General features: G+C 46.9%; 1 protein-coding gene across 2 annotated transcripts in view; it reads right to left on the bottom strand.

Moving 5' to 3' along the window:
• LOC144143621 (FK506-binding protein 15-like) overlaps positions 1–21,318 on the bottom strand; it is a 204,991-nt gene that overhangs the window by 87,444 nt on the left and 96,229 nt on the right. For both annotated transcript variants that reach the window (XM_077675464.1, XM_077675465.1), the window contains exon 20: positions 9,500–9,583. In XM_077675464.1, coding sequence (XP_077531590.1) covers positions 9,500–9,583 — 84 coding nt within the window. The remainder of the gene's footprint in view (positions 1–9,499; positions 9,584–21,318) is intronic.

Here is a 21,318-nt window from a genome sequence, read left to right as displayed (position 1 = left end):
CTCGAGACAGCTGGCTGGCTCCGCCAGAGATGTTTAGGCTCAGCACCCTGGCAGATATTTCATGGGCGCTTTCACTAGCGGCGCGGATGATGTTTTATAGCACCGTTTTCGCCCACATGATTAACTCATTTACCACACAAGAAATTTAGTGTGTGCTTTGAGCGGCAGTTTAAAGAGCAGTTAGAAGCGGTTCCTCGAGCGCCACGCACCACTTCGCGACTGAAGTTGCCGCCAGCCACACTAGCCATGTTGCCGCGGCTGGCCGCGCCCCCCGCAGCATGCAGGTGGTTTCGGGGGGGCGTCAGCATGCCTGTGGAGTGCGCAGCGCGTTTTCGCGAGCAGAAAACAACAGCACGGCCGTTCTTGGAGAAAGAGCGACAAAGAGGCGAGAGAGAGTTCGTACGTCGCCGTCGCTTGCTCACTCGGCTGTCCAGTGCCTCGCCAGCTCGTTCGTATCAACCACCGGGCCGCGCAGGTCCGTTCGTAAGAGCCGAAATTTTTCCCATTGCAAACAATGCAATTTCGCCAGGACTTATCAGAAATTCGTATCACCCAGAAACGTATCATCAAGATTTCACTGTATAGAACTTTATGAAGGTCCCACCAGGCCTGGAAGCTCAGTGTCTCAGTGACAGGAAGCTCGGTGACACCTGACAGCTATTTGAATTCGCGTCAAAAGTATTCAACCCCAAGGACTATTCGCTTCGAATTTGCTTCGAACTAAAGTATTACCATTCGCACGAGCCTAATATTATCAATCTAGAACCTCAGTGGACCCCCTACAAATGATAAATAGGATATTCGATGTGTGTTATAAATATTTCTTTTAAATTATTTGTTTTTGCTTTTTTTGTTTCATGCCATAGAAAGATTTTCAGAAACCTCCTAGCTTGGCCCCTATTTGTGCATGTGAACCAGTTACTGATGCAAATCTCAGAAATTATAAATTTCAGTTTTCTTGCCTGGTGATCGCAAATTTTTGTTTCTATAGGAAACTACTCAAATAAACTTATTATTCACTTTGCACTTGCTTAGGAAGCAAATATTGCTATTCGTACATCCATACTTCTGAATATGGGGTATTAGAGTTCCCTTAAATTCTTTGAAATTTGTTTTTGGTAGGTGTGTGTGAATGTTTTATGTCTTTTAAGGGGGGACGCGGGTCTTAGAATGGTCGGAAATGGGCAAAATGTCGATTTTGAGAAAATACAATTTTAAATGCAGAGCATTTCTTTAACTCACAATGTCACCCGGCGTTGGCGTGCCTCGGCGTCCGCAACAGCCGTTCCAGGTGCGCCCTCTCCCCCACTCCTCCTCTCCCGCATCACGCTACCCTCCTCGCTCTTAACAACAGGTCCGCACCCCTCCCCCTACACTATATAAAAAAATAATACTTACCGGCGCCTGGTTTCGATCCCACGACCCTGCGGGCGGAACGCAAGGTACATGGTGCTCTACCCACTGCGCCACAAAGCCGATACAGAATGGAAGGCTACGAACACGCCTTATATCCTTGACTTATTCAAACTACGCCAAGAAGCTGCTGATACAACGCATTCACTACCACCAGCTCCCCAAACACTAAACGTTAATGCAATACACCCACCCCCTATGCGACGCATTTACTCGAGTCCCCCTCGCGGGGAGATGGGCCCTTCTTTTTTAGAATTATTGTACTTTCAAGCACCTGCCTTCAAAATATCAATGCTAAATTACATCGGGAAATACTCTAAAATCGTGTTGTGAAACGCCTCGAGGGCCACGAAATGCCCCGAATTGAACAAAAGCTGTTTCGAATTCTCTCGCGCGCGCTGCGGGCGAAGCAGCTGACTGATCACCGCCATCTTGGCCTTGTTTTGAAGCTTGTTTCTTTGTGTGCATTTTGCGACATCTCAAAATGGTGTCACTTGAGTAGAACGACCGCCCTTGCCAGTTTTCCGAAGGCTTCTTCTGGGCCACCGATTGGCTGGAGCACGCGCACGCGGTTTGTGTTTGCCGTTTGACGCCTCCTCACATTGGTCAGTACAACTGCTACGACTTTTTTTTTTTTTTTTTTTTACGTTCGCCATTATGGCGTCTGCTACGCGCGTCTGACGGAGTCCGTTCTTCTGCGCAGCACTCGCTTAGAGCAGTTTTACTCGATATTTTCGCGGTTTCTTTGTATTTTTCCATCACACACTTTCGCGACTGATGACAGGAGACGTAAGTTTGAAGAGGACGACCCGTCATGCGTACGGGAAGCGAAAGCGTCGTCCGCCTAGTCGCGTGGTGCGACTTCGGGCCGCTCGACTCAGCCGGATGAAAATTGTTCACCGCCTCGTATTGCACTGCCTGTCCCATTGCCTGACCAATCACCTACGCAGTGGAAATTCGACCCCCTTGAAGTGGACCTGGAGCGCTCGGAGGAAGAATCTGGCGCAGATTTTGTCTTAGTGGATATGGCAATACTGGAAGAACTTTAAAGCGCACGTCAAGTGCGGGCTAGTGGTGCCAGATTTGAGGAAGGCTGACAGGCAGTACGGACTCGCCGTGAGGCTCAAGGTGACGTGCTCGGTTTACAAACATCGTGTGGAACGTTTTTCGTCACCAAGGACAGAAGGATCTGGCAACATCACTCCTTTCCAGGTGAACATAAGGGCTTTAAAAAGTATTCAAAGCATCGGAAAGGGGGTGATTGCTCTGTCGGATTTTTGTGCTCGGATGAACTTGTCCCGCAGAGGCCTACACCACAAGACATTCCAAGCGCACTTGAGAAAAGTGGTTCAGGTTTGCCAGGACACTGCAGCAGCCTCTGAAGCTGACAGTGTGTGTGTCGTCAAGGGCTTGTACAGGGACCTTGCTCAGTCGCCAAACAACATTGATGTGATGATGATGATGATTGTCTTTTTATGGCGCAAGGCCGACGAGGGCAAAGAGCGCCAGAAACAATTGTGATTTAATAAAAGCGATGAGAATTAAAATTACAATTGTAAACTAAAGTGAAGCAGAAGCTGTTTAAAAACAAATGAGATGGCTGGTGTAGAGGGCCAGGTTGTAATTACGTGCAGTATGAAATGAGCTGTAAAAAATTAATCTCTTTTAAAAACTTCGAAACATACTTAAAAGGAATTGTAGCATTGTCGGCTAAAAAATGTGAGGGGTGGAGTGGGATGTGTTGTCTGTATAGTTGTGGAAAATGTTTGCGTCGAGTTGTGGTGAGTGCGTTACATTGAATTAGGATGTGGATTACGGATAGGTGTTCTCCACACCTGCTACACAGAGGTCTTGGGGATCCAGTGAGCAGGTGGGAGTGTGTAGCATGTGTGTGGCCTATCCGTAATCTGGCTAGTGTAGCTTCATTGAATCTGTTGTGTGTGTCTGTTGTGTATCGTCCCAAGTGTGGTTTTATTAGGTGTAGTTTGTTGTCTGTCAGTTCGCTCTGTGTTTGCCATGTTTTACGAAGTTGTTCTCTGATGTGTGGCTTGAGGTCTGTGTACGGTAGTGTTGTTATGTCCACTGTGTTCCTCAGTGCAGCAGCGGCGGCACTTTCATCCGCCAGCTCATTTCCGCGTATCCCACAGTGGCCCGGAACCCAGCACACAATCACTTCGAGATTTGAGGCGTACGCGGACATAATGGTCTTAAAAAGAAGATTGATCACATAATTTTTAGACGACTTTCCAGATGATAGCGCGCGCACAACACTCAAAGAATCTGTGTAAACGATGGATTTGGGTATTTTATGTTGAAGGATGTGATTCAGAATGAGGAGCACGCCATACGCCTCTGCCGTGAAGATACTACTAAGTAAAATCATAGTCTTAGAGATGCTTAAGTTTGGTCCGTGTGCCGCAGAGGACACAGCGGAAGCAGTCTTTGAGGCATCGCTATAAAATTCTAAACACTGATACTTTTGCTGTAGGGACAAAAAGTGCTGCAGAATCGCACTTTGTAGAACCCGGTTCTTCTGGATTTGTGTAAAAGATGTATCACAAGAAACTGGGCAGAGATGCCACGGTGGTAAAAGGTCCGTAAACGATGAATTGTATAAGTCTAAAAACGAGAAGTCAAAGTCAGAAGCTTCCTTCCTAGCTCTAAGAGAGAAAGGTACAGAAACAGATGGACGATTTAAAAACAGTTGCAATGAGGAAGTATCGTTAAATACTGGTTTAAAAGGATGGTTACTAATTGATGAAATTTTAAAAGCATATAATAGGTCTATGTAGATTCGCTGATGTTCTAGGCACCATTTATCACACTCAGCGTACAGGCTCTGGACCGGGCTAGTGCGAAACGCACCTGACGCGAGCCGAAGCCCCAAGTGCAGCAATGGGTCCAGCATTTTCAATGTGGTTTTTGTTGCTGACCCATACACCACACTCCCGTAGTCCAATCTTGAACCTATTAAGCTGGTAAATACACGCAGCAGGAGTTGTTTGTCTGCACCGTATGCTTGGTGTGAGAGGACCTTTAAAATGTTCATTGTTTTTAGGCATTTATGTTTAAGTTGTTTAATGTGAGATATAAATGTTAGTTTTTCGTCAAACACTACTCCTAAAAACTTGTGTTCCTTTTTAACAGGAATTGATAGGCCGTTCAGCTTGATCTCAGGATCGGGCCGGATCGCGCGCAATTTAGAAAACACAACACAGGTGCTTTTAGCTGGATTAAGTTTAAACCCATTTCGGTCTGCCCAGCTAGCTAGTTTATTGGCACCAAGCTGAATTTGCCGTTCACAGATAGACATGTTACATGATTTAAAATATATTTGAACATCATCTACATACATAAAACAGGATATTGTTGGTGGCAATGCCTTTCCAAGCGAGTTCATCTTCACTATAAACAATGTGCAGCTCAAAACTCCACCCTGAGGCACGCCATTTTCTTGGACATGAACCCTAGAGAGTGCAGACCCAACTCTCACACGAAAGGTTCGCTTGGACATGTAACTGCCAAGTGTGTTTAGCATGTTGCCCGACAAACCTAACGACTTCAGATCGCTGAGGATGCCATAGCGCCAAGCGGTGTCGTAGGCTTTTTCAAGATCAAAGAACAGTGTAATGCAGTACTGCTTATGAACGAATGCATCCTTTATATATGATTCTAAGCCAACGAGTTGATCATTTGTAGATCGCCCTGCCCGGAAGCCTGCCTGGCAGCTCTCGAGAAGACCGTTGTATTCCAGGAAATATACAAGTCTCTTGTTTATCATCTTCTCGAGAAGCTTGCAGAGGCAGCTTGTCAGGGCTATGGGACGATAACTTGCAGGGGAGGTGGGATCCTTCCCCTCCTTGAGGAAGGCCACTACTATGGCCTCCCTCCAAGACCTAGGTAACCGCCCCGAAATCCATATTCTATTGTATAGGTGTAAAAGTGTTTCTAAAGTGTCTCGGTGTAAGTGTTGTATCATAGTGTATGTGATGTTGTCTGCGCCTGGAGCTGAAGGCTTACAAGTGTTGAGAGCGGCCCTCAGCTCAAAAAGTGAGAACTCAGAGTTGTAAGACGTAGTTGATCTGTTCTTGTCACGTAGAGAAATCTTTTCGGCAGATGTTTTGTGTTTCATGAAAGTGTCTGTGTAGTGTGATGAACTGGAGACGTGTTCGAAGTGTTGTGCAAGTGCATTAGCCTGGTCTTCTAGTGTGTCCCCTGTTGTGCTGACCAGGGGCAGGCTATGTGTATTTTGTCCTTTCAGTTTACGTATCCTTGTCCATACTTTACGTGTGTCTGTGTAGGAGTTTATTGATGTAAGAAAAGCGCGCCAACTCTCTCGTTTTGCCTCACGGCGCGCACGCTTCCCGAAAGCCTTTGCCCGTTTAAAAGAAATCATGTTTTCTGATGTGGGGTACCGGCGAAGGATACCCCAAGCTTTGTTCTGGGCCTCTCGCGCCCGCCGACAGTCGTCATTCCACCAGGGCCTCCTTGGGTGCCGCACGGCTCCGGAGGACTGGAGAATGGACTTTTCGGCGGCGTCGAGGATGTGCGCCGTGACGAGCTCGGTTGCCTCCTCTACGTGTAGGTGTCTAATGTCTGTGTAGTGCAGTTGAGATGTTTCTGTGAATGTGTTCCAGTTCGCTCTAGCTTCGTTGAACCTACTATGGGAAAGAGAACTGTTTGGCCCTTTACCTATATATGTTAAGGATGTTGGGAAGTGGTCACTACCATAGGGGTTTGTGTCCACTCCCCATTCAAGAAATGGAAAGAGTACTGCAGAGCCAATAGCAAGGTCAAGGTGTGAGTAGGTGTTGTGCGCTATATTATAGTATGTAGGCTGTTGCTTGTTAAACAGGCATGCTCCCGATGATGTTAAGAACTTTTCGATGAGACGACCTCGGGCATCTGTTCTAGAAGAGCCCCACAGAGGATTGTGTGCATTGAGGTCACCCATTAAAATGAAGGGTTCAGGTAACTGATCCACAAGAGCCTCGAACTCGGAGCTCAACAAGTGATAGTCTGGTGGGATGTAGAGGGAGCACACCGTGATTAGCCTATTAAAACTTATTACTCGGATTGCAACAGCCTCTAGGACAGTGTTCAGCTGGATGGTGTGACATGTCAAGGATTTGCGGGCAACGATGGCCACACCACCAGAAGAGTATGTGCAGCCGTCTCTGTCCTTTCGGAACACCAGGTAACTATTTAAGAAATTTGTGTGTTTTTTATTCAAGTGTGTTTCCTGGAGACACATGACACTTGGCTGATTGGAGTGCAGTAACTCGCATACATCATCCAGGTTCTTAAACAGGCCTCTACAGTTCCATTGTATTAAATTTTCTTTTCCCATTATTTTATGTTAGGAGCGACTGGAATGTGTGGTTATGTGTCGTTCGGGGCGGTTACTCTGGCTGGCTTCTTTCTTTCTTGGGATTGTGACGTCCGATCCCGTCCCCTCCGCTGCGCAGCAGCGACGAACGGATTGACGTCCATTTTCTCTTCAGATGTCCTCGGAGTAGCCGACTTGTCGGGCTCCTTGGACTGTGGACCCTTTCGGGGGCCCTTTTCTGGGGCCACGACCGCCAGGGGTGCCAAGGGTGGCACAGGCGGTGGGGCGGAGGTGGAAGCACCTGCCGGTCCCTCCGCGTCCATTTCCTCCGTGCCATCAGGTGAACTGGGGGCCAGAGGAGTGGAACCGGAAGGAGCGGCACCACTCCCAACCGTGTTGGTTGCCACCGCAACCGCTGAAGGTTCCCCCTGCGGCACGGTGACGGATTGAGCTGCCAACAGCAACTCAGCGGGGGGCTCGGGCCGGGCACAGTCTGCGCCGCAGTACTGTGTCCCTGCCGAAGCAGAACGCCGCTCCGCCCCCCGGCGAGCTGCGTCTGCGTACCTCCCCAGGGGGAAAGAGGCGAACCTCTTTCGCGCCTCCGGGAAGGAAATGTTCTCGGTTACTTTTATGTTTATGATTTTCTTTTCTACTTGGAATTTTTCGCAGGTGCGGGAGTATGCTGGGTGGGGTCCCTGGCAGTTGGCACAGGTGAAGACCTGTGTGTTGCAATCATCAGTGGGGTGATCGTTCTGGGCGCATTTGGCGCAGGTTAGTCTTCCGCGACAAGCGTTAGTGCTGTGACCGAACCGCTGGCACTTGAAGCAGCGGCGCGGGTTCGGAATGTATGGACGGACTGGGCAACGGATGAATCCTGCATTTATGTGTTCTGGAAGTGTGGATCGGTCGAATGTTAGGATGATGTGCTTCGTGGCTATTTCTTTGTTGTCTCTCCGGATGGTGATCCGCCTCACTGCCGTCACACCTTGATCTTTGAGGCCCTCGAGGAGGTCGATGTCTGTCTCGTTTAGGACCAGGGGACGGTCGTCACACATTAAAGTGGTACTGTACAGCAAGCCTTCTGCAACTTGTGAAGGCTTTCCCCCCCCCTCCCCCCCCCCAACCAAAACTTCAGTGTTGAGAACTCAAAGCTCAGTGTTTTGTCCCAGGATCGCCCAAATGTTTTCTGCCATAGCCAAGAAAGCTTGCCTTTCGGCAATGTTTTTTTCCCCCCAAAAGCCTCTTTTCAGGGCCAACGACGTGATGCATTTGCGGAGAACGCACTGCGTAGTGTATTCCCTCAAACTTCCTGCGCAAAAACCGCAAATAAAATAGCCTCACCAAACAACAACAACAACAACAACAAAAAAAGGGCATCTAAAGCAAGTTTCACCTTCCCTCTTCCGCTGCACCCAATATTCTGAGTACCAAAGTGCACTGTAATGAATGATGGCAGTTTACGATGGACTGTTGCTGTTTTCACGACGCCAGCGAGACGACACCAGATTTCACAACGCCAGCAGGATGCCAATAAATTTTAAGTTGATAAATTTTGCTGAATTCCTGATGGTGTATGTTACTTGGCCTCTGGTATCTCCAGTTGTAGTTGACATTTTTGGAATCCAAAGACAGTTTTGAGAATGGGAAGAACATGTCTTTGTTACAGAGAAATATTGCAGTTACACTACTGACCGTTCATCTCATAACACGTGGCCAAACTTCAAATGCAGTTTTCTCAGTTTCATATTTTTGGTCGCTTCCCTCAGCCTAACACAGCTTTTTGGAAACTTCTTTTTGCTGTATATCATGGTACACCGTTTTTTTCAGTACAACCTGAGGCACCCGATGACATTCTAGTTTTTCTGGTTAGGCTATGCATATAGTATATGACTTGCAGTTATTTTGATGAACCAAAATATTGAATACGGCCATCTTTTATACTTGACATTTTTTGGAGATGCCATGACTATAGAGAAAAACGAGGAATGTCATTCGGTATGGGAACTCTCTGGCTATCAATTCATGTAATAAAAAGCTACAAAATGCAATGCAAAACTTCATTAAAGCTGCATAAGAAAGTACCTAATTACGGTTTAGACTTTGTATGATAACTTTCAAGCTAACAGCAGCAGCTCAAATATAATTGCACATTTCAAATCTAGAGAAAAACACATTTGTGTGCAAATTTTCATAAGCTGCTACGCATGAATAGAAAAGCCAGTTTTAAGATGCTCCTCCCCCCGATGTTTCTTCTGCAACGTTTCTCCTATGATTTACAATGTTCCTGTGACCATTCTTAATTCTAGCACGAACTGAACGTTCACTTCATATTCAACATACGAATGTCCTATTAGGCACCCCAGAAAGTTCAATTTTACTAAACAAAATATAGCCATGTTCTCAAATACATGCGCTCAAATTGCTTGGGCATGACACAGCCTGGCCTTGACATGACATGCAGGTTATATGTTTTTAATAAACACCACATTGGCCCACATGTGAGGGGACAAAAGAGGGCCCTCCTAGACTGCATCTCTCTTTCCATAGCCCTGTGCTACATAACCTTGCAAATTGTAAAGTTTTTCACAAAAGAAAATTGCATAGCACAGTTTTGCCCACGTGGCCAGACATTGTGTTCAGGGTGTTCATCACTGTTTCGCTACACAAGTAGTATTTCAAGCACAGCCACAAACAGTAGTGTGCACATTTTCCGGCATGCTAGTTATAACTGTGAAGAGGAATGAAGCTCTTACCCACCTGGTGTAAAGATTTGAGCTGACCGATTTCTTCCAAGGCTTGCCTTTGTTCATCGGCAAGTGCTGCATCCTTTTCAGCCAGGCTCTAAAGAAATTCCGAAAGACGAACATGGTGACAAAATGCTGAAGGACGAATGAGCTGTTCCACACGGACAGCACATTCTGTAACTATGCTTACTGCAAAACCCACCACAGCAAAAATGCAGCATTCTCCAAATGCATGGGACAACAACTTCGGCACCTTCAGCCAACTGACAACATACATATACATAGTCCATTGCTCTTCCCATACAAAGAGGGAGTGAAGCGGGCAAGCGAAGTACAACAGGAGCACTTGTCCTCTGCCAGAGGTTTTATGGGCTCTGCTTAGCACGAACACTGCACCCACAGTATTTTGTAGGCCTCGGACCTTTGGAAAAAATTAGCTCTTGCAGATAACTGGCAGGAAACACGAGGGAATTGGGAAGCAGATATGTTAGCACAGTCGAACAGCTGCCTTCTTTTTTAGCCAAAGATCCCTTTCTTTCAAGCATTTTGTTTTTTTTTTTTGTCTTCAAATGAGGTGCAAGCTAAAGCAATGCAGGTAGCAGTGTGCACCAGTCTGTAGTTGGTGCACATGTACATCTGTGGTTTGCATGTGCATAGTGGTATGCGAGTGCGATAAAAAACAGAACGCCGCACAAGCTTCATGCCTACAAATTCAGTGTGACACTGATTTTAGCCGCAAATCAGATGCAAAGAAAAAAACAGCCATAGATTACAGCCATAGATTACGGCCATGGATCCAAAGCAGCTGGGGATGAGTGCTTACAACTGGCAAGTAAACTGGCATCGTTTGTGTATGTTTGGTCAACGCCTCCTCTAGCCTGTCACAACGGCGGCCGCTGTCCTGCCATAGCCTCTCCTGTTTCTCTCTCTTTTTGGGCGGAAACCACCGCTAGAGAAGCTGGCATCTGGCACTATCTACACCACCAGTCCACGCATGGCCAGCGGGGCACGGTGTTGTCTGCCTTTTAAAGTTCTCCTTTTGCTTTGTTTTAGTTCGTCTTACTTACGTTGAGTTCAGTTTACGGTAGTTACTTCTACGTGCGAAGGTGTTGAGTCATGCGGTACTGTTGCGTGCCACTTTGCACGCAAACCCAAAGAAGAAAGGAGTCAGGTGTCTCTTTTCACAAGATTCCCACCAACATTAACACACATGAACGATGACTCAGAAGTGGTTTACTCTGATGGATGTTAGTAGTGCCAAAAGCACATCCACCTAAACAATGCTGACGCTCGCCGACATGGCAGCCAATTCACGATAGCAGATGATGAGAGACTGGAATGGCTTGAACTTGTGTTCCGTATTGTTTGTATTCACTGGCAAGGCGCGTGCAGGCAACCGTGTCAGTGTGCCATCACTCGTTACGTCGGGCTCCGTGGGATGGCGATACTTGTCCGTGCTAATCACATGACTGTGCTGCACGTCTACAAACTCTACCCCACCGAACGCAAAGTAATGCCTCGAGTCCAATGTGAGTGCAATTGATAACATCTCTGTTGACACCACCGTTGAGGATCTGGTTGAAACGAAGCAGACGACGCACGCCGGTGTTTTTTTTTTTTTCTTCGGAATGCAGGCGCAGTGTCCCAAGCCGCTCCATGTCCGTGGCGCATCGGCCGCCATGTCTGTGGTCGTTTCCAGTGTTGCCAAGCGAAGAAAAAATTGACAGCTAAACTTTTCAATGAATACCACCTATAGAGGACCTCAAGATGACAGCTGAACAAAGAATTTCCTGAGCAAGAAAACTTACCACCCCCTTGTATTCACAGCCCACTCAAATGTGTGCATATGTTCTCTTTTTTTCTTTTTGCTCACCAAAAAGATGCATTCATACTCCTCTAATCGACTTTGTCACACTAGGGCTCTTCGATTTATAGTCTCCGACTCAGCGCAGACACCCTGTGCAAGCAATCTTGCATCCGTTGTTCAAACACATATTTCGATGGCGTGGGGAATCTTCGCACTATCCACGGTGAGTCCGAGACTGTAAAATCAAAGAGTCCCACTCACTGCTGACCTTCCCCCTCCTCCCTTTAATCCTCTTCCACACCCCGTGTCCCCTCTGTATTTTCAGGTTATCCTTTGTAGCGTTCAGAAAGGGCCTAAATTTTCCAATTTATTCTCCTGGTCAGCTGCTGTGGACACATGAGAGCCCACAGTTCGTTTTCTCCGCGTAGCGATACGTCACTTCACGAGGGATGCCAGACCACTGCCGATTTTCTCGGTGTGGGAACCTCTGGCACCTCCTGAGCTGCCAAAACCTCCAGAAAGTTGTTTGCCTGGCCACGGCCACTCGATAGGGGGAGATCGAGTGGCTATAGTGCCTACTGTGGCCTGGAAGCCAGCGGGCTCGAGATCACAAGCCACAAATGGGAGACTCGGTACGCGCTAACCGGCAGACTCAGCAATAACGTTACTGGCTGTTCGAGTGGTTTATGGAGAGACCAAAACTTTCGCGTTAACCTAGCCCCCCCCCCAAAAAAGACTATTGAAAATGCCCACCTGGGCCTGCTCTACAGCAACGGTCCATGCTACGCGCTTAGGAGACGGCCAAAGATAGTGTCAGACGCCAGCGCCACCTAGTGGCGGCACAGCATACCACAACAGCCGTCTCTCTCCGATAGGCAACTGGGCGAACTGCCAGGCATCTTTTCAAAGGAGGCGCTAGTTTGGTTTTGAGGCTTAACTGTATTAGAAATACGAACTTCGATTCGAACTGCTCGTGCTACCCTTATTTGATCCAAATTTAAAACCTGAACATTTGCACATGCTTAATAACAATCAAATGTTTGAAAAACTCTGATGCCCTTAATTGTTCAGCACACTCCACAAGAGCGGTTAGCAAATACCACAGTCGAACCCGACCATATCTATCCTGTTTACATCAAATTATCCTGTATATAGAACTATTTCTGGTCCCGGTATATTTGCAGTGAGAATATATAGCAAAAATTATGCCTATATCAAATAAAAATACGCGCGACTCCTGATATATCAAACACCGAATGCCGCAGAAGTGACCCCCAAGTTGGCTTTCCTTCGGGGCGGAGGAGAAATTCCGCTGGCACACCCCTAAAAGTGGTTTAGCCTGGCCGTTCCTGGGCAGAGGGCAGCTCTTTCCCCCTTTCCCCTTGCTCTTTCTATCATGACTGTGCCACCGCACCGTGTAGGGCGAGCTGTCGATATTCCCTATGCAAAAAATAACCTTGGCCTGCCCGCCATGCTTTTTTTTTTTTTTTTCCCGTTCATTGTGCTTGCATTGTTCGCGCTTCGTGGCCGTTCTTCCGAAGTGTAGCTGTGGTGGCTAGCGCTAGTTGTCACTAAATAGAGGCTTATTTGACAGCTCTACCTAGCGTGCCTTTCGTTGTGAAGCTGGCAATCATAAATCAGGCCGAAAGTGGTGAGAACTCGTACATCCCCCCCAGCGCATGAGATTCCCCAGAACACCCTCGGTGTGATCGGCAGGAAGCTTAGATTAACCTTTTTGAAACAGGTTCTGGGCAGATCACTCACTCACTGTTACTGAAGAAACTGCCCAAAATTACTTCAGATCTGCCGCTTGTGCGTGCCAGTGATGACATTGAAAATCCTGAGGAGTGCAACAAAGCCAACAACTACTACTATGCATATATTTTATTGGCGCAAGGGCGTCTGAGGCCAAAGAGCGCCAAGACAATGTTTGTTTTGTCACATTTGTTAAAATGCCATGGCGATGATTGTGATGTACTTGATAAAAATAGTGTATATATGGGTGTAAAGGGCCCTTATTCTAAGAAGCGAAGATGAATAAGATGAGAGGTAACAGTGACGATGTTTATCTGTGTGCTGGGAGCGCCATAACATAACAGGGATGGCGGTGACGTCCCTGGCACGTTATGAAAACGCTCAGAACCGCCCTCACTATTTGCATTGGGTGGCCCTGATGTCACACATGGTATGAGATGAGTGCTAAAAATCCAATGTCAGCGAGATAGGCTAAAAGGCGTTCACTTCTAATCGGGGGTTGATCAGATAAAAACAAGGATGGGTGTAAGGGTATCGTGTAGGTGTATAGTTCTGGGAAGTGTCGTTTCCTTGCGTCATGGTATGCCAAGCATTCAATCAATACATGGAGGACTGTAAGTCTTCGTCCGCATTTCTCACAAGATGGTGGTGGGGTTCCGTTTAAAAGATATGAGTGTGTAGCATGTGTGTGACCTATTCTTAATCTGCATATTGATATTTCTGTGAACCTGTTCCTTTTCTCTGTGTTGTATTTCCCTATGTGTGGTTTTATAATGTGCAGTTTGTTTTCGATTTGTGTGTCCCACTGTACCTGCCAGCGCCTCCAAGCATACTCCGACCTAGTGGTTTCATGTCTAGGTAGGGCACATGTGGGATATCTACAACACTGTGGAGAGCCGCCACAGCAGCATTCTGGTCAGCAATTTCATTGCCCGAAATTCCGCTGTGCCCAGGTACCCAGCACACTACTACAGTCAATTTTAGAGCGTAAGCAGACATTATGGATTTGATAAGACGGTTTAAAATAATGTTTCTCGTTGGTTTTCCTGAATGGAGAGCTAATACTACACTCAGGGAGTCTGTAAAAATATTGGAACTGTGTATTCTGGTATCTGTAATGTGTTCCACGGTGGTTAAAATGCCGTGTGCCTCAGCTGTAAAAATACTGGTATTTTTGTTCATTGTCTTTGTGATAGCAAAGTTTGGGCCATGTGCAGTGCATGACACAGAATGGGCGGACTTGGAGGCATCTGCGTAAAACGTTGTGTAGGGATATTTGTGTCGTAGATGTAGGAAGTGCTGCAAGATGAGTTCTCTTGGTGCAGTTCTTTTGTTAATGGCTCTAAAAGATAAATCACAAGAAATCGGGGACATTTCCCAGGGAGCAACAAGGTCTGTGACCGAAGTATTGTAAATCTCGCTAAAAGAAACCCCAAGCTCTTCAGCGTGCACTTTCACTCTCAACGAAAAAGGCATAGATATAGAGGGCCGACTGAGAAACGAGTGCATGGCAGAGGTGTCATTGACAATAAACGAAGAAGGGTGATTTTTTATGGATGTTGCTTTCATGGCATACAGTAGATCTGTGTATAAGCGCTGGTCTTCCAGGCACCACTGGTCACATTCCACATATAGGCTTTGTGCAGGACTCGTTCGGAAGGCTCCTGACGAAAGGCGAAGCCCAAGGTGCAGAACAGGGTCAAGCATTTTTAAGGGGGGACGTGGCTTTCAAAATCAACTTTTTTATTTCTTTGTGGATTTTGATGAAAATTGGCACAGCAATTGGAAATGCTTCTGTGATAACACCATAAAAATTTGAAGTTAATATTTTGATAACTTTTTTATGTATGAAATTTTCTTTCTGTTCCGCTTGTACCGAGCTTGAGCGGCTTATAACACACGATAGAAAACTTGTTCGAAGTGCTTTGCATTCTCAAATGAATGGACGAGGTCGTGACAGTTTTAGAATTTTTTTTTTACAACACAATGTTTTTTAGTTTTCATTTTGTTAGAGGTTAATGTGCAACAGGCATGTCAACTGTGAACGATTATTTGAATAAAAAAATCACAAAAAACAAATCTGGAAAACTAAAAGTGTCACGACCTGAACAGTTCATCAAGGAATGTAATGCAAGAAACGGAATCAAAATAGACCCAGCAGTCACGAAGAAATCCCTGGGACAAGCGACACAGGTGGCAAAAAAAAATGTTTTGAGAAAACGGCTTCCGAAGTTGCAACATAGGTTTCACATATCAAAAGTCGTCACGGTTGTAGCCTTTCATGTCCTTTTGAACATGGGGCTTCTGGAAGGCCTTGCCTTGAAATTGGAGTGCCTTTTCAGCCTTTCTCTTTCCAGAAAACATCATTTTCAGCTCCTCCGTGAAGAGTACATACCCCCCTTTGCAAACCAAACGGAGGGGAGATGGGTTTCAATGGGCTTTCAATGCAAAGTAGGTTAGTTGGTTGGCTGTATCGCACTGGACAACCTCCTTTTGCAGTGTTGTCACCATGGCAACAAGTTAAGCATTTTTTTAACTTAAATTTGAACATTTTTGGCTTTTTTTTCATGTTTTATCTTGCCTGGCACAGCAACTTAGTACAGTCAAACTCCGCTACAACGAACTCCACTACAACGAAATTCCCGCTTCAACGAAGGTTTTTCGATTCCCCGCCCGCATCCCATAGGCCCCAATGTATTAAAACTCCCTCCACAACGAACCACTTTTTTATTGTTCTCCCGGTTCAACGAAATTTTCCCGGGACACAAGTCACTCGATCTGCAACGGACTGAACCACTCTAACTAATTTTGATAAGTTCTAACAATGTAAATTATATAGTAGCAACATTTTCTCCGAACATCCGGACATCGAGAAGCTGCCGCTTCTCGATGTCCGGATTACCGGCGCCGGCGGCGCTCAAAAGCGGCGGCGGCAGCGGCGGAGGAGGAGGAAACCGCTTCTCGCCCTTTCTCGCGCTCGCCCGGCACCCGCCGGCGGGGCCCGCCGGCGAAAGCACTGACCTTGCTGCTCACGTGACCGGGGCCCCCTGAATGGATCAGCGATTTTTTCAAGTTTTGGAAATAAAATGCTCCCAGAGTGTCGTGCATATCCTGTGCATATCCGTGACCACAAATTAAAATATAAACTCCGCGCTGTGATTTCACGACGCCTGCTTTTGCGCGGATCTCCACGAGTACGACGCGCATATTACAACGCTGGTCTAAGCGCCGCGAGACGCGTTGTGACCGCCAATTACGATATAAACTCCGTGCTATAAAAAGGGTGCTATTTTAGGCGGAGCGAGCTCCAAGCAAGTTGGCAACATTGGGGCGAAAAGGTAGGTGGGAGATTTCACGACGCCAGTTAGACGCCTGCCCTGTTTTTTTTATTTACTGATTTTTCCGCGACAACGAAATTCTCGCTACAACGAAATTTTTCGCGATCCCCGTGAATTTCGTTGTAGCGGAGTTTGACTGTACTCATAGTGCAGGTGTTCATTGCCAAAAGTTTGCATACCACAAGGTTGAAAATGAGCTACTTTGAAGCTTGGTAGAGTATTCTGCATAACTCCCAACTTCAATGCAAGAGCATATTTTTTTTTACTACTTTTGACATTCAAGGCATCCAATATTTCTCGCAGCACAGCCAGTATGCCCTGAGCAATGGTATCAATAATTTCCCTAAAAAAATCACTGTTAAATGCTGCCACAGTAACGTACATTTTTAACGCAGAGAGCATATTTTATTCCTATATTACTAACTCAAACCTGTTTGCATGAAAATTACAAGTGCACGGGAAACATTGCGCAAGAAAGGCGATATGGCTCGCGCGCATCGCAGCGCACGCTTACCGCGACATATCGAGCTTTGATTATACCTGATATGGCTGGTCAGGTCGCTTTTAAGATTAAAACTAACGTCGCAGGCATTAATTACAACTACTGGCGTTCAATCGTAACAGGTTGCCCAGTCATGTGATGCTCCAATGCGCGTCGGCTATGCCGTGCGCGCCGCAGCGTTTGACGCGTCGACCGTTTCTTTCTCAAGGCTAGCGAGCCCACAGTCAAAACACAGCACTAACTAAGCATGTAAACATCGCAAATCCGACTAAAAGTTCACTTCACGAACCGCTATCGCAAGCGCGCACACCGCGTCACCCTCCGGGGTCTGGCGACGGTAGAGTCACGCGCACCACGAAGCGTTCGATGACCTCCGCCTTTCGAGCCACACAACTTCCCGTAATCTGGCTCGTTATCTCTGGCATTCCCATCGCGATAACGTCCGTGTTGAATACCACAGATTGAACAGAAACTCGGCCGAGCGAAGCGGCGAAAATGAACTCAATCCGCTCGCTACGCAGCTCAGGCGGCCGCCATCTTGCGTTGCGCCCGCGACATCCAATCAGGAGGGTCGACGTTCTGCGCCCCGACCGGAGGACCAATAGCGCTTCAGCATTTATTTCTAGCTTCGTTTGTGCGTCGTTTCTTTTCTGCCGTTTGTGCGTTTGTGAATGAACGAAGATAAAAGAGACGAGCGGAACCGGAAAAACGATCGCTCGGCCGATCTAACCATATCAAAATGGCCGCGCCCGGTGGCACCGTTGCGGAGATAGAGCGCTCCGAAAATTGCCGTTTTTTCGCCCTTTTGCGCTGATAGTTTGTCACCGCGCCTGACAAAAGTATTTTTTTATGCCACTTTGCGACGCTTTTCAGCGTAAAAACTTTGCAGACGCACAGAATAGGAAACATAGAAGCCGAATATGCGGGTTTCAAAAAAACGATGTTTTGGTCATTTTTCCGAAGTTGAAAGCCGCGTCCCCCCTTAAAGCGGTTTTCGAAGCTGACTACGTATACTACACTCCCATAGTCCAACCGCGACTTCACTAAACTGTTGTAGAGACGCAGCAGGCACATCTTATCTGTGCCGTAGGAGTGGTGGGATAGGACTTTTAGGATATTCATTGCCTTTATACATTTTATTTTGAGTAGCTTTATATGTGGAATAAATGACAGCTTTTCATCTAGCACAATCCCTAAAAACTTGTGTTCCTTCTTCACAGGCACAGCCACTCCACTGAGCTGGATGGTGGGCTCAGGGTGAATACCACGCCTCTTGGAAAATAAGACATGTGCTCGTTTGAGGATTTAGCTTAAAGCCATTTTCGTTGGCCCATTTTACAAGCCTGTTTGTGGCAAGTTGTAACTGCCGTTCACAGATAGACAGGTTACAGGACCGGAAACTGATATGAACATCATCCACGTAAATGAGTAAAAAATGGTACGGGGCAGAGCTTTTCCAAGTGTGTTCATCTTAGCTATAAAAAGTGTGCAACTAAGTACTCCACCCTGAGGAACGCCATTTTCTTGCATATACAGCGCGGATACTGCAGCCCCGACCCTCACTCTGAATGTTCGTTCAGACAAATAGCTTTCAAGGGCATTAAGCATATTCCCACAAATTCCAAAAGATTTCAGGTCTCGCAGGATGCCGTAGCGCCAGGCAGTGTCATATGCTTTTTCTAGATCAAAAAATATGGACATACAAAACTGTTTGTTAACAAAGGCATTTTTCACATAGGATTCAAAAGCGACAAGTTGGTCTGTTGTTGATCTGCCCGACCGAAAACCTGCCTGGCAGCTGTCCAGAATACCATTGTAGTCCAGGAAGTATAGTAACCTTCTGTTGATCATTTTTTCGAACAGCTTGCACAAGCAGCTGGTCAGGGCAATTGGACGATAACTTGAAACACAGGATGCATCCTTTCCCTCTTTCAGCAGTGGCACAACAATAGCCTGTTTCCATGCCTTAGGAAAGTGCCCAGCACGCCATATTCTGTTAAATAAAAACAGGAGAGTATTGATTGTGTCTGTATGAAGGTGTTTGATCATGCCGTATGTAATGTTATCTGCACCTGGCGCCGAAGGCTTGCAACCAGCCAAAGGAGTCATGAGCTCGTGAAGGGAGAATGGAGTCGTTTGATTGCTTGTGATCACGTATGGACTTCCGCTCAGCTGACTTTTTGTAGTGTATAAATGTGCTTGTGTAATGTGAAGAGCTTGAGACGTGTTCGAAGTATTGTGCCAACGCGTTTGCCTGGTCCTCTAGGGTGCCACCAGTGGTGTCAACAAGGGGTAAGCCATGTGTGCTTTGTCCATTTAGTTTTCTTATCCTGTTCCAAACCTTTCTTGTATCGGTGAAAGAATTTATTGAAGTTAAGAAGGACCTCCAGCTATTGTTTTTGGCCTGACGGCGAATGCGCCTTCCCATGGCTTTGGTGCGCTTGAACGCTACAAGGTTGTCCGCAGTGGGGTACCTGCGAAGAATGCCCCACGCCTTGTTCTGTGCCTGGCGTGCTTGTCGACACTCTTCATTCCACCAGGGCCGCCTTAGGTTACTTGTGTTGCCAGAAGTCTGGGGAATGAAGTTCTCTGCAGCATCAAGGATATGTGCCGTGACAAGGCTACAAGCTTCATCAATACCCAAGTGTTCTATGGAACTGTATGTGAGTTGAGATTTCTGCTTAAATTTCTCGCAGTCTGCAGCGGTTTCTTTAAACCTTTTAGTTGAGGTGGGAGTGTAAGGGTCTCTGTCTAGGCATCTCAAGAATACTGGGAAATGGTCACTTCCAAGCGGGTTTTTCTCCACCTGCCACTCAACGAGTGGAAAAAGAACAGCAGAATCGATTGCCAAGTCTATGTGTGAGTACGTGTTGTGTGTAATGTTATAATATGTGGGCTGTTTTTTGTTGAACAAACACGCACCAGATGATACTAGGAAATGTTCAATCAAGCGGCCGCGAGCGTCAGTTCGCCCAGCACCCCAGAGTTTGTTGTGTGCATTTAGGTCTCCAACTAAGATAAATGGTTCAGGAAGCTCATTTACCAACGACTCAAATTCTGAGGTAGACAATTGATGATCCGGGGGAATGTATAAGGAACATATTGCAATCAGCCAACCAAAAATGACCACGCGGACAGCAACTGCCTCAAGGCTGGTGAGTAGTCTAATGGACTGGGATGGAATGGATTTTCGCGTCACAATGGCAACCCCACCAGATGAATGAGCAAAGGCATCTCTATCTTTCCTGAAGACAGTGTATTGTTTAAGAAAGTTACTTTGTTTGGGATTCAGGTGTGTCTCTTGGAGGCAAACAATACTGGATTGATGTTTATAAAGGAGTTCATATACATCATCCAAGTTTTTTATGAGACCCCTACAGTTCCATTGAACTATGTTTTCAACAGCTATTATGGATTAAAGATAATAAAGATGTAGTTGAGAAGTTGCCTATTTTGGTTCATGTCAGTGAGTCTTGTTTAGGGCCTGTTGTACGATGAGGTGGTTTTTTTCCCACGGCCAAAAGTGCTGTGGCGCTCATTTTGCGCCTGCTGGGCAGGTTGAGATGCCGAGGTGTCCATGTCCTCGTCTGACAAATCAGGCGGCACCGACATGGTGTCCATCCGACATCCACCTCGCGGATTAGTTCCTGAGGTGGCCGCAGGCTTCTTGGTTGGAACCTGCGGTGCGGGAAGGGAAGGAGTACGTGTGGGGCCACCTGAGTTCATGGTCTCAATGCCCTCGGGTGTCGTGCGGGCCAATGGAGCTGGACTGGAAGAGGCCGGACCAGTCCCAACAGCGCCCGTCACCACATTCTCCACGGGCTCCGCAGACGTAGTGGCGGGGTGTTCGGCTGTGGACGGCAGCCCAGCAGGAGAAGGAACCACCAGGGCCTCTGCTGTAGAGGCAGGAGCTGGTGGTTACTTGGAGGGGGTTAACGACAGCGACACATCAGCTAAGCTGCATTGTGTCGCAGTACTAACCAAACGTCGCCCCAACCCCTGGCGGGCGGCGTCTGCATAGGATGCAGCCGAAAACATCTTGTGCTTTTGGCGTGCTTCAGGGAAACTGATATTTTCGGTTACTTTGATCTGAATGATCTCTTTTTCTTTCTTGAAAGATGGGCAAGATCGTGAGTATGCAGCGTGTGAACCACTGCAGTTCGGGCATTTCATGATTGTGTTTTTGCAGTCATCAGAAGAGTGATCATTCTCGCCACATTTCGCACAGGTGAGCTTGCCACGGCAAGCTAGAGTTCCATGACCGTAGTGTTGACATTTAAAGCATCGCCTCGGGTTTGGAATGTAGGCGCGTACACGACAGCTAAGGAAAGCTGCCTTCACTGTCTCTGGCAGGGTAGAGCTAGCAAATGTTAGGATGATGTGTCGAGTCTTGATCTCTGCTCCATCTCTTCTCATAATAATTCTACGGA

The sequence above is a fragment of the Haemaphysalis longicornis genome, unplaced genomic scaffold (assembly GCF_048455015.1).
Source record: "Haemaphysalis longicornis isolate Haplotype H1 unplaced genomic scaffold, Haemaphysalis longicornis Haplotype H1 scaffold_1, whole genome shotgun sequence".
Classification (NCBI taxonomy): domain Eukaryota; kingdom Metazoa; phylum Arthropoda; class Arachnida; order Ixodida; family Ixodidae; genus Haemaphysalis; species Haemaphysalis longicornis.
Note: the sequence above shows the minus strand (reverse complement) of the source record. Positions and strands in the feature narration are given on the sequence as shown.